The sequence below is a fragment of the Canis lupus genome, chromosome 8 (genome assembly GCF_003254725.2).
Source record: "Canis lupus dingo isolate Sandy chromosome 8, ASM325472v2, whole genome shotgun sequence".
Classification (NCBI taxonomy): domain Eukaryota; kingdom Metazoa; phylum Chordata; class Mammalia; order Carnivora; family Canidae; genus Canis; species Canis lupus.
In genome coordinates this window covers 35,419,697-35,433,491 of record NC_064250.1, presented here as the reverse complement: position 1 = coordinate 35,433,491, position 13,795 = coordinate 35,419,697, and the positions used below count along the sequence as shown (strand labels likewise).

Here is a 13,795-nt window from a genome sequence, read left to right as displayed (position 1 = left end):
AGGGTTGTGGGGAAAATTAAAGCCTGACAAATGGTTAATAAACTATAGCTTTTATTATTCACTTTATTCTGTATCAAAAGTAGTCTGTTCTCACAGGATTTTAATTCAAATCATATCAGCTACAAAACCCTAACAATCTAGATCCTAAATATGAATACTACATAAACTTTGTCCATGGATTCCATATAAACATACTAGGAATTATAAAAACTCAATCTCCCTCTTTTATCACACATTTATTCAAGGAATGTTTAAAACATCTCTAATTTCATAAACACAGTATCAGTAGTCTACTTTATTAATACACATTAAACATCTAGTACTTTTCCCTCTGTTTCTTAAAAAAATTCTAAAGCCTGTTACATTTTAGATAAAGGTATATAAAGCTCACCTCTCTTAATCGTTTCCTTTCTCTATCCTCCTACCTGCCTCAGCAAAAGAAAAGCTAGGTAAAGAGATTATCTAGGTAGTACATAGACAGCAAGGGCATGCAAAGGTCAAAATCATCAAGGAATATATTTTGGAGACTCAATAAAATATAAAATTGTTACTCATGTAACATGAAATACATTAGACATTAGAAAGAGCAAAAGAAAAATATAATCAACCTTTTGATTTTGATATAATTTAACCCAAGCTTCTTTCATATAAGGGTTGTTAATAATCTCTTAAGATAGAAATTCAGAGAATTTCTTGGCTAATAAATGCGATAATAAATGAAGAAACTGAATTTTAAAAATTTGTTACCAACATTATTTGAGATGAAAGAACACATTCTGGCATAAGTTACTACCTAAGGTATAGGAAGATACAAACTTTTACCTAGTTGCCTCACACCTTCCCCTCACCCAAGGTCCACATATTTCACAGAGCCACACCTTGTTTTATCTTCTTGCTTAACTCTTATAGGACTCCGTTTGAGCCGATTTTCTTACATGGCTGCTTCCCTTCTCTGATCTAAGGATGGAAAGTAATCAGTACTACTCAAGAGTCAGGTGCCTAGGCAAGAGTTAGGTAATCACTTGGGGGAAGGAGGCGAATCGTCAAAATATCACCCTATAATTAATTATATCTACATGATCACAGACTTACAGCTTAAGAAATTAATGCAGCTCTCATAGGTGAGCATTTCAGGGACAACAAGCTCCCTGTGGACATATGTACGTCACTCTTCAGTTTTTAATTTCTAAATAAATAAGCATTCATAGCTAAGCCAGAATTAGCTACACATTCTATTAGCTATTATAATAAACAGTCTAGGTATAATCTAAACAAATTAGAAGACTAAGTTTTTGGTAACTGCTCAGCAATGTTTACCATGTGACATGACACTGCTATGGATTCCTTTGAAAAAAAACCTAGGTATTAGGAAACAAATTCTCAGACAAAGGTTTATTAACAAGTCAAGATAAGCAAGACCCAGCTTGAACTCACAGAAACACCTTCATAATATGTTCTTATAATGCCTTTCACATCAAACTACCAAGGGTCCTGTGCTTGTTCAAACCTGTAGTCTCAACCACCCTTTGTCTCCTGTGGAATCACCATCCTTCTTCCACCCAAGTTTTTCAAGACATCCCATTCCCAACAGAAAAATCAATAAAGCCCACCTACAGGAATATCACCCCATAAGACCAATCACCAACTCAAAATTATTTTAAAGAAGACACTTATTTTTAAATAGCATGCAGGTTTAGAATACTGAAACATCTAAGTGCCTGGCATATACCAGGCATTTTGTCAAGGCATATTGAATAGACAATGTTAAAAGAATAAAAAAAATTTAACAACTGGCCATGAATTTAATATAGTATACCACTCTGGCTTTACTGATTTTTAGCTGAGACTCAAAAGGTTAAAGGACTTGTCCATGGACACTTACTTTGGAGCACAGCCATGACTAAATAATTCTTATCTCCCTAGTACAGTGTTCCCTTCAACATGTTATACTGTAAATATGGTCATCTCTCCAGCCCTTCAAACTAAAATACAAAAAACATATAATCTGTTTTTTTAAAAAAGAATTTTTAAAGAAAGTTATGTAAATTTCCACCGAAAAAGAAACTAAAAAAAATTTTAAGTAAGCTCCTGCCCAAGGCAGGGCTTGAACTCACAACCCTGAGACATGACCCTGAGATAAAGACTTGAGCTGAGATCAAGAATTGGAAGCTTAACGGACTGAGCAACCCAGGCACCCCTAAAAAATAAATTTTATTTACTCTATCATTCAACCCTGTTATTTCTCAAATATATACTGAGGTAGCTAGCCAAACTTCCTGGTCTTATATACCTCCCCCCTAATGAAATCACTTCACTGATGTGAATAATGTTTGATGATATCAAATCAAAAATGTCTTAAGTAACTTCCATGTGCGCTTCTCATTAAGGTTTCAATAATGTGGTACTGCCTAAATCTGAAGCTTAAAAGTAATCATCCCTATGTGACTGAATATTTATTCAGATCCACGAGTTACATGTAAGAACACAACTACAACGTCAGGTCAAGGAATGTTACTTTGTGCTTCAAATCATTTACTAACAAAGAAACATTAGATCAAAGGTAACATCTATGATTAGAAAACAGGAGAGTGGGTCACCGTCTCCCTAATCAATTTTCTAATCTGTAAAGTGCTAAAGAAATACAATATTTGTAAAAGGCCCACCATGTAAGAATACAAAAGTTGTAACAGTGAAGTTGTTGCGGTTGAAGAGGAATTGAAGAGTAAGCTCGGTTGAACCCTCTGAGCTCTGGAACCCCTAAGGCTCAGCAGAGGGCCGTTTAAATAAATCCTCTGACTCTTCAGAGCTCGTTGCATCTAAAACCTGGTTGTGTTTAAAATCCCAACATGCAAATCTGAAAAGATCAAGCCTTTTCCCTCAGAACAATTTTTTTAAAAAAATTAAATCTCTTTCAATAATGTCAAAAACCCTCTACTCTGGTCAAACAATACCTCTGTATCTCATTGATTTTTATACCTCCTCCCGTCACTCTTCCAACCGCTTCTTAAAATTCATTCCGCTCATCAGTGCAATTTGCAGAAAATTCAGGGGTGGGGATGGGGGCGGCGCGTCTAATTTCTCGGCTCGGCCAACTTAAGTATGACCTTTGTGGGTTTCTAAGTACCGTGCGGTGCTTGAAAAGAGAAAAGGAAAAATACCTCCGGTGATGAAATTTTCAAAACGTATCTAAACTGCGGTTGGTAGGAGGCTCTCCGAAAATATTTAAATCTACGAGCAGAACAGAACCCATACCTCAACCACCGAACTCTTAACAAGAAGAACTTTCCTCGCACAGTCAAGAATACGAGAAGGAATCAGGGTGATGGACTCCAGGGGAGGTGTTCGAGGTCTCAATAATGAATGGGCTGGCGGCATCACAGACTTGAGTTCTGGGGCGGCCCCACGCTCAGCTCAGCCCCCCTACAAAACCCGAAGCAAACCCTCCAGGGTCTGGTGCCTCGAGGCCAAGCCCGGTCCAAAGGAAACCTACCCCCCTTCTTTCCTCCAGGCCTCCCTCCCAGGGGCTGGAGCCCTGGGCCGCCCGGCGGGTGGGGGCGCCGCGACGCCCCACTCTTCGCTCCGGAAAAGTTCCGCCCGCGGTTCTCGGGCCAGGCTGGCCTGGGGCCCTCGCCCGCGTCGCGGCCGCGAACACCCGCCGGGCCTCGGCGGCGGCAGGGTCGCGCCCCCTCCCCGCGCCGCCGCCCCCGACACCCCGCCCCCGCCGCCCCGCCGCCCCGCCGCCCCGCCGCCACCGCCCTCGCGGAGCGTTAACCCCTCTCCGCCCGGCGCCCGGCTTCGGGGAGGAGGCCGGGCCAGGGGGTGGAGTTGTCGTGTCTCCTCCCGGGAGCGCCCGGGCAGACGCCCGGCTTGTTTACAGGCCCCAGGCCCAGGCCTGGCCGCCGCCGCCGCCGCCGCCGCGCAGGCCCGCCCGCCCTCGGCCCGAGCGTCGCGCTTACCCGGAGCAGCCGCGGGCGGGCAGGTCCCTGGTCGGCCAAGGCAGCGGCGGCGACGGCGACCGGGGAGGGGGCTGCAAGGGGGTCACCGCGGCGGCCGCCGGCCAGGTCGGGCCGGGGAGGGGGCGGCGGAGGGGAGGAGCCGGGCTGCGTCCGGGCCCCCGGCTCTCGGCGCCCTCGCGGCTCAGATCATCCGGGCGTTGGAGCGGGAGGCGGAGAGCGGGTCCCGGAGGAGGAGGAGGAAGAGCCGAAGATTCATCGCTTTCGCGCCTCACCTGCCTGGCGCCCCCCCACCCCCCCTCCCCAACCGCCCGTTCCGGCGCTGCAGCCGCCCGAGCACCCAAAGCTGCGGGCCGGGCCGGCGCCGAGACCACTGCTCCCTCGCTCCCGCGCGCGCTCCCGCCCGTAGCGCCGCCGCCGCCGCCGCCGCCGCCGCCGCCGCCGCCGCCGCCTCGAGCGCGTCCCCGCGCAGGCGCGCTCACGACGGCGCCGGGCCGCCCCTCCCCGACTCCTCCGTCCGCCCCGCCCCGCGGGCCCGGCGGCCGCTACAGCTGCGGCGCGGCGCGGCGGAGCAGCTGGAGAGACCCGGATGTCGTCGGGCAGGAACTGCGGCGAGGGCCGGCCGGCGGGGGAGGGGCAGCCGCGGGTGACGTCACTGCCCTACCCAGCCTCTCTCGCCGCAGCCCCCTCGCGGCCGGGGCCCCAGCCGAGGCCGAAGGGAGCATCCGAATCCCGGGCCGGAACCGGGACCGGGACCGGGACCGGGACCTTCGTGCCCCCGGCCCTGGGGGCCGGGCCGGGTGTGTGAGCGTCAGGAGCCCCGGCCATGGAGAGCTTCTCCGAAGCCGGCAGTCCGTGGAGCTAGAAGTCGGGAGCTCCCGCTAGGGCGTCGGCTCCTCCCGCCCCGGCGCTCCCACTGGTCTTAAATACACACCCCACTCCCCGCAAGGACGCGGCTCCCAGAGCCCGGAGCGCAGACCCCGTCCTTCCCCCTGCCTCGGGCGCAGTCGCGGCCTACTTGCCGCCGAGCTGCTGCGGCTTGAACGCGCTGCGGAGCCCAGGCCGCCGCCAAACCCCCTCCCCCAGGGCCCCTCCCCTCCGGAGCCGCCGTCGCGGGTGACCCCGGACTGCCCCTCGCAGGTGCCCCCGCCGCACACCTCTGGTCCCCAAGGGCAGCAACACCCTCCCGGCACCCACCCATGCGCGGGCGCCACTGATAACACGCACGGGGCATATGCTCTGAGTTTCTGGCAGGTTTTCCATCTGCAGCTCATCAGGCTCCACATCGTATTTATTTGCACATGTTAGACAGTCACGTGATTCTGTCACAGGGGACCTCCAACGACCTCCAGCAAGGTTTAAGGAACGCAAGATTTTTCTTGAGGATAATCAGAAACGTTATCAGCTGCTTCCATTAGAAGTTAGCAACTGAACCTAACTGCAGCTGCATATGCAGGCGGCCAAAATCCAGTTTAGCTAGCTGGACTACAGAAAACCGACCCACGCTGTTTGCAGACGCGGGGATAGAATGACAAACCCTAGGCGGCCAATGAATCAGAACTGGGAGCAGTACATCACCAGCACGAGCTCCCATTGGCTGGGGTGTCTTTTCCCTCTCTTGTCAGAAGCTTAACCTGTTCATGGGTTGGACCCATACCACGTTTGCTGGAAGAGAAGTTTAAAAGAAAAAGCCGTGTTTTAAAAAGATGCTCTTGTATAGACAAAGAAAAATAAAAAACCAAATAGTTAAGTGCAGGAGGCAAATACTTTAAAAAAAGAACACCTGAAAATATTAGTCAAATTGTGTTCTGGCCAATAAGAAGGTAAATTTGTGGGAGGCCTCTCCGTTTTATCTTAAGAACTCCCTGTAGCAATATATACCCTGTTACTTTGTATATCCTAAAAGCACTTTGTTGCCCCAACTCTTATATCAAAATCTATTTACTCTGTCACTCAGGGAACACTTAGCTGTTTTTGAAGCTGTGAAAGCCATCTCCAATTTTTTCTACATGACTTTTTTTGGATGATTCTTTTCCTTTCACATTTAGGCCTGAAACCTAACAACAAGCGAAAACGGTTTCACCAAAGAGTCACTGGCAGGCCAATTCTTCAAGGAACCCGAAAATCACTCTACCCAATGTTTATGGCATTACGATTTCTTAGAGGAAGACAGAGATGGATCTTTTCCAGGTATACAATGTGAAAATAAAATTCACTTATGCACTTGGTCCCGGTATCATCTGAGGACACATTTCCTAATTACTTTTCCGTACACTTGCCAAAAAGGGGGAAATTAGATCAAAGATCTTTGAAACTGTGCCGTATTGAAATCCTTAATACTTCAGACAAGTAACAGCATGATTAGCATGCTAGTGGACTCATTACAATTCTGAAATTGAAAAGCCCATGTGGCAACCATTATTTGAAGTGCCCCTGGAAAACAAATTTTCTTGTTCATAAAGCAGAGCCTGGGTAGCCAATGACAGTAGTGGACCATAGAGAACGTTAAAGGCCTTGCCTATCTTTCTGCTTCCTTCCTTTAGGCTTCCACATCTTTCTTCTCTCTGTTCTACACATGTAGGAGAATCTGGGTCAATTATAGCAGAAGAGGTAGAAAAATAGAAAACATGAGCATAAAGAGATTTTTAAGGAGGCTACAGAGTGTACCACAGATTGCTGATAAAGCTGTACCTTCCTACTATTTCTTATTTCTGGATACAGCTTGCAGGGACATTTTGGTATGAACTAGGAATCTCATGGGTTATAAGATAACCATGGAAAAGTTTGGAACAAAGATATCTTAATATTGTCTGAATAAATATGTTTGATATTATAATACCCCCTTCCTTATTATTATATTATATTGAACATTATGTTCCTGAAATACTATGCTATGGGCAAAACCCCACTATTTAGAAGGGAGGAAAGGACATTGGAAACAATAGGGTTAAAAGTTTTCTTTTTGTTTGAACTACAAGGTTTTGCGTGGGCCTCCTACAGGTATTTAGGGTGTTCTTAGTTTCTGTGAAACCTCAGTGAGAATATATTCCCATAATTGTATTTTAATAATTCTTACAGGTGTATTGTAAAACTATTCTACCCTGCTCTGCAAATCTGTTTACATTTCAGTTACCAAAGAGGAGGATTTTCTGAAAGATTGGCTTTCAAATTCTGAATTTAACTGTGTGCCATTAGCCCAGTAATCGAAAGGCATGGGGTGAGGATGGGGGCTGAGGTGAGGAATCAGAAGCTCTGGTTAGCAATACTCTCTCCTCTGTTCTTCCACAGTCACAACTTAAAGTGAAGGTTACTTTCTGCCTCTCTCTGTGTCTCTCATGAATAAATAAATAAAATAAAATCTTTTAAAAGGGCAGGGGCACCTGGGTGGCTCAGTGGTTGAGTGTCTGCCTTTGGCTTAAGCCAGTGATTCTGGGTCCTGGGATGAGTATTGCATCAGGCTCCCTGCAGGGAGCCTGCTTCTCCCTCTGCCTATATCTCTGCCTCTGTGTGTGTGTGTGTGTGTGTGTGATGAATAAATAAAATGTTAAAGAAAAAAAAAGTGAAGGTTACATTCCTTGTTCCCAGATTACTATTCTGAATCCATCCAGGAGAATAACTTATGAGACAGCCTGGCTTGGGCCCCTCAAAATTAAAGATTGAATATGTAAGTGACCCCCTGAGGGGAGTATGTGAGAATTCTCTTCACTTGAGCCATCCATCCTTTCACACTAAAGTCAGTCACTACTCAAGAGTCACCAAGCCAAGCAGAACAGAATTTCAACTCTTCCTTCCTCCTCCACCTTCACTACCTGTTGCACGTGTCTTTCTCACAAATATCCTCTTCGTATGTCCTCCTCTTCTCTCTTTTCTCCTTATCACTTTTCTCCCTTTCTTCTGTTCTTTCTTAATCCCCTTTGCCCTTTTTTTCCCCATTCTTCTCTTCTCACTTTTTCTTAGCTTAGTCCAAATTATAACCTCTGCTACCCACTTTCTCCTGAAGCAGTACATATTAGTGGATAGTGCCCCTAAACTAATTTTATGAGTGGGGGGTATGCCCCCCACCCTAGCCCTCTTTTCTCCATCCTCCCCCCTCCCCCTCCCCCCACCATATAGGGCCATGAAAACCTTAAGTCTTGAAAGCACTGTCACAGAATGAAAAGGATTAGAGAATCCAGTCCTATGTGACATCACTGAGGCAGCTCCATTAGGGTGAAGCAGATGGGAGCCAGCAGTCTCATGTTACCTCTGTGACTTCTCCCCTCCTGGGCCTTTTAAGGAGAAATGTGGGTGACCATGAACACCACAGGCCAAATCCTAGGGAGTCTTTACAGTAGGCTCTCACCTACAAGAGAACTGTATATGGGGGCATCTAGGTGGCTCAATCTGCCATTGGCTCAGGTCATGATCGCCTCTCTCTCTCTCTCTCTCTCTCTGTGTGTCTCTTATGAATAAATAAATATAATCTTAAAAAGAGAGAGAGAGAGAACTATAAATGGCCAGAGCCCCACAACATTGGTGCAGATCCTTTTGGACAAATTCATTTTTTCTACAGATAGTTATTATATGCCAGACTAGTAGTAGATAAGGACATGAAGGGGCAAAAGGATCTGATATTACAATCAGGGTAAAGACAAAGAAGCAACAAATAAGGAAATTAAAATTGGGATCAGTGCTATGAAGGCAATAGATTGGGGACATGACTTAAAATGGATGTTCAGAGAAGACCTTTGTAAGAAGATAGCATTTGAATTCAAGGGTGAGGAGGAGTCAACTTTGCAAAGAATCACGGAAGAGCTTTCTTGGCAGAGGGATCAGCATAGGCTAAGGGCCTGATGTGAGATAGGCTTTGGCAGAAAGGTTGTCTACAGACCAAGAAGTTCAGTAAGCTCAATGTATATGTCTGATAAAGTCAGTCAAGTTTAAATTTTCATCCTGTGATATTTGGGATACTTAATCCAATTTAAGATTAGGAAACCATCTTGAACAGAAGGGCATGATCCATGCCAAATAACTTCATGAATTGGCCCAAAAAGCAAAGGAGCTTGAAAAATCGAAATTAAAAATCAAAGGACCTTGATTCAATTATTGAAAATAAGATGCATTTTACAACCCCAGAGAGATATCCCCTCAGACAATCCAACAGCAGCTAGAAATAAGTAAAAAGAATCATTTTTCTCCCAACATAGATAGCTACTCTTAGTGGATGAAGACTAGCAAAAATTTGGATTTCTTAAGAACAATTTTTCTGGGTGTTTACTGTCTACCATGGGCATTAGAGAAAATGTCAAAATGAAACCATATCTTTGAAAGCTGCAACACATTTTGCATCCTTAATGATGGTGGCCTGGTTGAAAACCAGTGCTGAAATGATCATCATATTAAAGGCTTTTTTTCTGTATCTGCCTCTGCAGTTTTCGAAGCACTGTCACTTAGGCCCAACTAGTTTAATCCTCACAGCATCCTTTATGGGTAGGCAAGGTAAGAACTGTTCTAATCCTTTACAGAAGAGAAAACTGAGTGGGTAGCAGCCATACAGGGGCACCAAAAGTAATACTTGGTAGCCAGGTTTTTCCCTGTGTGCTACAGATGGTCCTAGCTTTTACACGCAGTGATAAAGGCAGTAAGGAGACTCGGTGGCATATGCAAGGACTTAGGGTCAACAGTGACATGTGGAACTGGCTTATACTACCTCATAAGAGGAGACTGTTAAATTTTCAGGAATTTTTCCAGTTGTTTGTTAAACAGAATCATTATTAAAAATTAAATTATATAAAACATCCAATTAAAGAAAATGTAAACAAAGCTAAAGTATATTTAAAAACTCATCACTTCCAAATTTTTTTAATGTATCTTACTATTATCTATGCTCTTGAGGTTACTGACATGTATTGTGTCTGTGTGACGAAAATTCTCTATAATGTATTACTGCACATTTCTCCCCAATGCTGTATTCAGTGACTTTACTTTGGTAGCTTGAAATTGGCTATGAAGAAATATTTACACCATGGAAGTCACTAAGTGCCACAAATCAAGGCTTGACTTAGGCTTTGTTGATTGTCTAGACTTAAGTGACAAAGAAGCTGTTCATGCAGATTAAACTTTAAAAAGCTTGTTGTATCTATAGCTGTTATATGGTGAATGGCACAGAACATCCAATTCAACAAAGAAGCCCTCACATCATTGACAAGTAAGTTCCCATATACATGTTTACTGTTGCAGTTTTATCAAAATACTAACCAACAGATATGTCAGAACTGTATTCAGAAAGTTGGTTATTAAATATTTACCAGCATACTAGTTCAGCAAAAGAGCACTCACATCATTGATAAGTAAGTCCTTGACCACCATGTCCTTCTTCCTTCTCACTGGTGGATCTTTCTCTCACTACAGTTTGAAGATGGATAATGTCTCTCCTAGTCTCTCTCATAGCTTAGAGCACAGTTTCCAATCATTATGCCAGCACACACTGGTGTGTCTTGAATGAGTTAAAGATATGACAATGTATTGATTCCTTAAGCCCTTGGAATATTTGAGTGAGGGTCAGCTGCTGAGACTGCCCTGTCTGGCCACAAGAAACCTCACCCAGGTACGCCTTTACATCATAAAAAACAGTATCTTTCTGTTTGCATCATGATGTGAAAAAATTGGGAAGTAGTGGCCTAAGACATGGATATGTGAGGCAGTTCTGACCAATGAACCTGGGGGAAAAGTCTTGGGAGATGGATCTAGGAAAGATTTTCTTCCTAATAAGAAGAGTCACCCAAGAGAAAATGCCTTCTTCAACCATGTGCTGTCATGTCTGTGAGTGAGCCTGGAACTTCTGAGCCATCTCCAGTGTAATGTGGAGGTGAATGATGACAAAAGGGTGGGTCCTGCATATTATTGAGCCTTTGAGCCACTCTTGCAACTGTCTACCTTGGGAATTTATTTTGGGAGTGGGAGTGGATAATATTTCTCATTGTTTAAGCCACTTTTATTTTTGTATTCAGTTATTTGTGGCTAAAATCAGCCAAATACAGAAGAACTGGTACATCCTTGACACCTAGTGAGTGCTCAATAAGATTAGCTAATTACCAAATTAGATCCTTTGTCTTTAGAAAAGCTGTATGGTGAGATGTATACTTATTATTTAATATTTGAAGGATTTGTTCAGTATGTAGAGTAACTTTTAATCTTTATCTTGATTCTTCCCTTTTTTAAAAGATTTTATTTATTATTTACTTGGAATGAGAGAGAGAGAGAGCACAAGCAGGGTAGGGGCAAAGGAAAGGGAGAAGCAGGCTCCTAGCTGAGCAAGGAAGGAGCCCAACGTGGGGCTCATCCCAGGACCCTGGATCATGATCTGAGCTGAAGGCAGATGTTTAACTCACAGAGTCACCCAGGCATCCCTTGGTGCTTTCTTAAAAGTGTTTTTAATCAGGTAGTAAAAGTAGTAATTGAAAAATGAAGTCATTTTAGGCTTGAGAGCAATTGATACAGAGATGTTGATATGGATATCATTTTCTTGAAAGCTCTAGACAAATTAAAATTTTATCACATGAAAAAGGTGATAGAATCCCTTCAGGTTCTGCAGAGCAGAACAAGAACCAATTCATGGGAATTCAGAGAAGACCATTCTAGTTCAATATAAGGGGAAGGGAATGAACATGGTCTAGAATATGCCAAGCTCCATACCAGGCCCCTTAAGGGTGTTATTTAATTCTCACAATAACCTGGCAACAAAAGATACTCCATCCCACCCCCCATTTAACAGAAGAGAAAAATAAGGCTGAGAAAGAGAGCTCTTTTCAGATCTGAGACCATCTGAGTCCAAAGGCACTGCTTATTCTGTCCCAGGGGCTGACTGGCCCACTTGAGGTGACTTTCGGTCTTCTTGAGGCCCTTTCCACTGCAGTTTTCCATCCAAGAAAAGAAGAACAAGTCCAAACATGGTGCCTTTGCTGAAGATGTCTTGGGAAAGGAAGTACACAGCACATTGAACAGTAAAATCTTTCTCATGCTACCCGTAAAATCACCACTATCTCAGAATTTTATTTCTAGCTGTCACCAATTCCATTCTCCTACTCTCTCTACTCAAGGAAAACTCTCTTGCCTTCTCCCAAGACTTTCCTTTCTTGTTGGCTTATTCTTTACAAATCCCACTTAGCAAGACAAAAGCCAGAGTAACAGCATTGACCCCCAGCGCAAGGGTCCTTAGAGAGCATCCGGTCAATGATACAAACAGGGCAGAGGCTTCCTGTAGAGAAACAGCAGGTAGAAGGAAGAATTCAGATTAGCGTCAGAGACTGACAACTCTAGAGCCTGTGGGAGGGGCCAGGCAGGCCCACTGCAAGTGTGAGGCCAGGCCGGACATAACAACAGGCAGTGGTGAAAACTGTGGAGGAGAAGAACATATTTATTCTGTTTGAAGATATTCTTAACAATCATTTTTAAATATTTTAAACATGTGAGAACCAAAAAGGACATCCCAAAGCCTATCTGTGCTCTGTTTATCCTGTGGACAAGTTATTAACCTCTCTCAGCTTCGGTTTCTTCATCAGGAACATAGGAATAATCACCTTGCAGAAACAGAAGAGATCTTGCACAGAAAGAACCTACCACATTGGGACCCCTGGGTGGCTCAGCTGTTAAGCATCTGCATGCCTTCGGCTCAGGGTATGATCCCGGGATCCAGTATCAAGTCCCTCATTGGTCTCCCTGTGGGGAGCCTGCTTCTCCCTGTGCCTATGTCTCTGCCTCTCTCTGTGTCTCTCAGGAACAAATAAATAAAATCTTAAAAAAAAAAAAAAAAAAAAACACACATTGCCCTATATCATGGTGTGTAGACACACAAGAAAACATAACTGTTTCTTTAAAGCACATGATACTTTTCATAACACATTGCAAATGATTTGACACCTTTCATGCAATATTTTATCTCTTCTGTAGGTCTACATGGGTTCACAATAGAGTTGTCGGTGGTAAGGCTAAAATTATTATTTTCAAGGCCTGTTTTGACTTCTAGACCTTTGGCTTCCTCAGGGCCTGTGGGAATGTATGTGTGACCTATGACAAGGATCCTCTGCTGGAGCAGTCTGCCACCCACCACACTGCTGAACCTTTCTAGTGATTTTCTACTTTATGCGGTTTACACCAGAGGTGATCATTTGGTTCTGAACCAAAATCAGAACTCTGGATTGTTCTTCTTATACTGCTTTAAAAGAAGGGTTCCAAACCCTGTATTTTATATGTTATAGTGTTTGTCATTTTTATATTATAGGCTTGAGTCACCACCATGCATTTTACCTAATCGATAGGTATTGAGTACTTCAAAAATGCCAGGCAGTGCTCTAGAGGCTAGGGATATTGTGAAGAAGAAAGGTAGTTTTCATAGGGCTTATTTGAGGTTAACAGAAAACAAACAAGATTCTTAGGAATAAAAACTGTAATAGATGTAAAAAAAAAGAATGATCTGGACAAGCAGTGTGGAAGGGGGTGCAAAGGGAAGGTTCCTTTACACCAACTGGTCAGAGAAAGCCTGTTTGAGAGGTGGCTGCTGGGCAGGCAAGGATGACAGAGGAAATCACCATGTAAAGCTGTAAGGGGAAAGCCCAGGCAAGAGCAAAGGCCCTGGGGTGGGAGTGTTCTTGGCATGTCAAGGAACAACAGAACTCTGGGATGTCTGGGGCACAGTCAAGGTGCAGAGAGTGCTATGTAGGCAGGGTGCCTATAGGCCACAGCAAGCATTTTGATTTTATTTCAAGTTTGATGGAAAACCACTGGAGGTTTTTATTCAGGGGAATGATGTGATCTGATTTATATTTTGCTCTTGCTGCAATATGGAGAAAAGATTTTAGAAAAGT

The 13,795-nt window shown here is 44.3% G+C and overlaps 1 protein-coding gene and 2 long non-coding RNA genes across 16 annotated transcripts in view; 2 read left to right on the top strand and 1 right to left on the bottom strand.

Moving 5' to 3' along the window:
* Window positions 1-7,327, top strand: part of LOC112657746 (uncharacterized) — a 52,916-nt gene extending 45,589 nt beyond the window's left edge. Inside the window, exon 5 of the long non-coding RNA XR_004817904.2 lies at window positions 6,002-7,327. This is a non-coding gene — a long non-coding RNA (uncharacterized LOC112657746). The remainder of the gene's footprint in view (window positions 1-6,001) is intronic.
* PPM1A (protein phosphatase, Mg2+/Mn2+ dependent 1A) overlaps window positions 1-8,042 on the bottom strand; it is a 48,172-nt gene extending 40,130 nt beyond the window's left edge. Inside the window, exons 1-2 of one of the 13 annotated variants that reach the window (XM_049113640.1) lie at window positions 7,763-8,041; window positions 5,151-5,618 (exon numbers count right to left, since the gene is read on the bottom strand). In XM_049113640.1, coding sequence (XP_048969597.1) covers window positions 5,151-5,187 — 37 coding nt within the window. In that variant the 5' untranslated portion in view covers window positions 5,188-5,618; window positions 7,763-8,041. Of the gene's footprint in view, window positions 1-3,252; window positions 3,278-3,490; window positions 3,682-3,956; window positions 4,260-4,887; window positions 5,007-5,150; window positions 5,619-7,762 lie in introns of those variants that run through there. The other 12 variants (XM_049113641.1, XM_049113642.1, XM_035719778.2 and 9 more) reach the window with 12 other exon arrangements.
* Window positions 8,043-8,133: 91 nt separating this feature from the next.
* On the top strand, window positions 8,134-13,179 carry LOC112657963 (uncharacterized). 2 transcript variants are annotated; one of them, XR_003135406.1, is made up of 4 exons: window positions 8,134-8,236; window positions 9,365-9,431; window positions 10,078-10,140; window positions 12,975-13,179. It is a non-coding gene; the product is annotated as an uncharacterized LOC112657963 (long non-coding RNA). The 2 variants fall into 2 exon arrangements; XR_003135404.2 differs by lacking the exon at window positions 12,975-13,179 and adding an exon at window positions 12,494-12,706.
* Window positions 13,180-13,795: the final 616 nt, after the last annotated feature.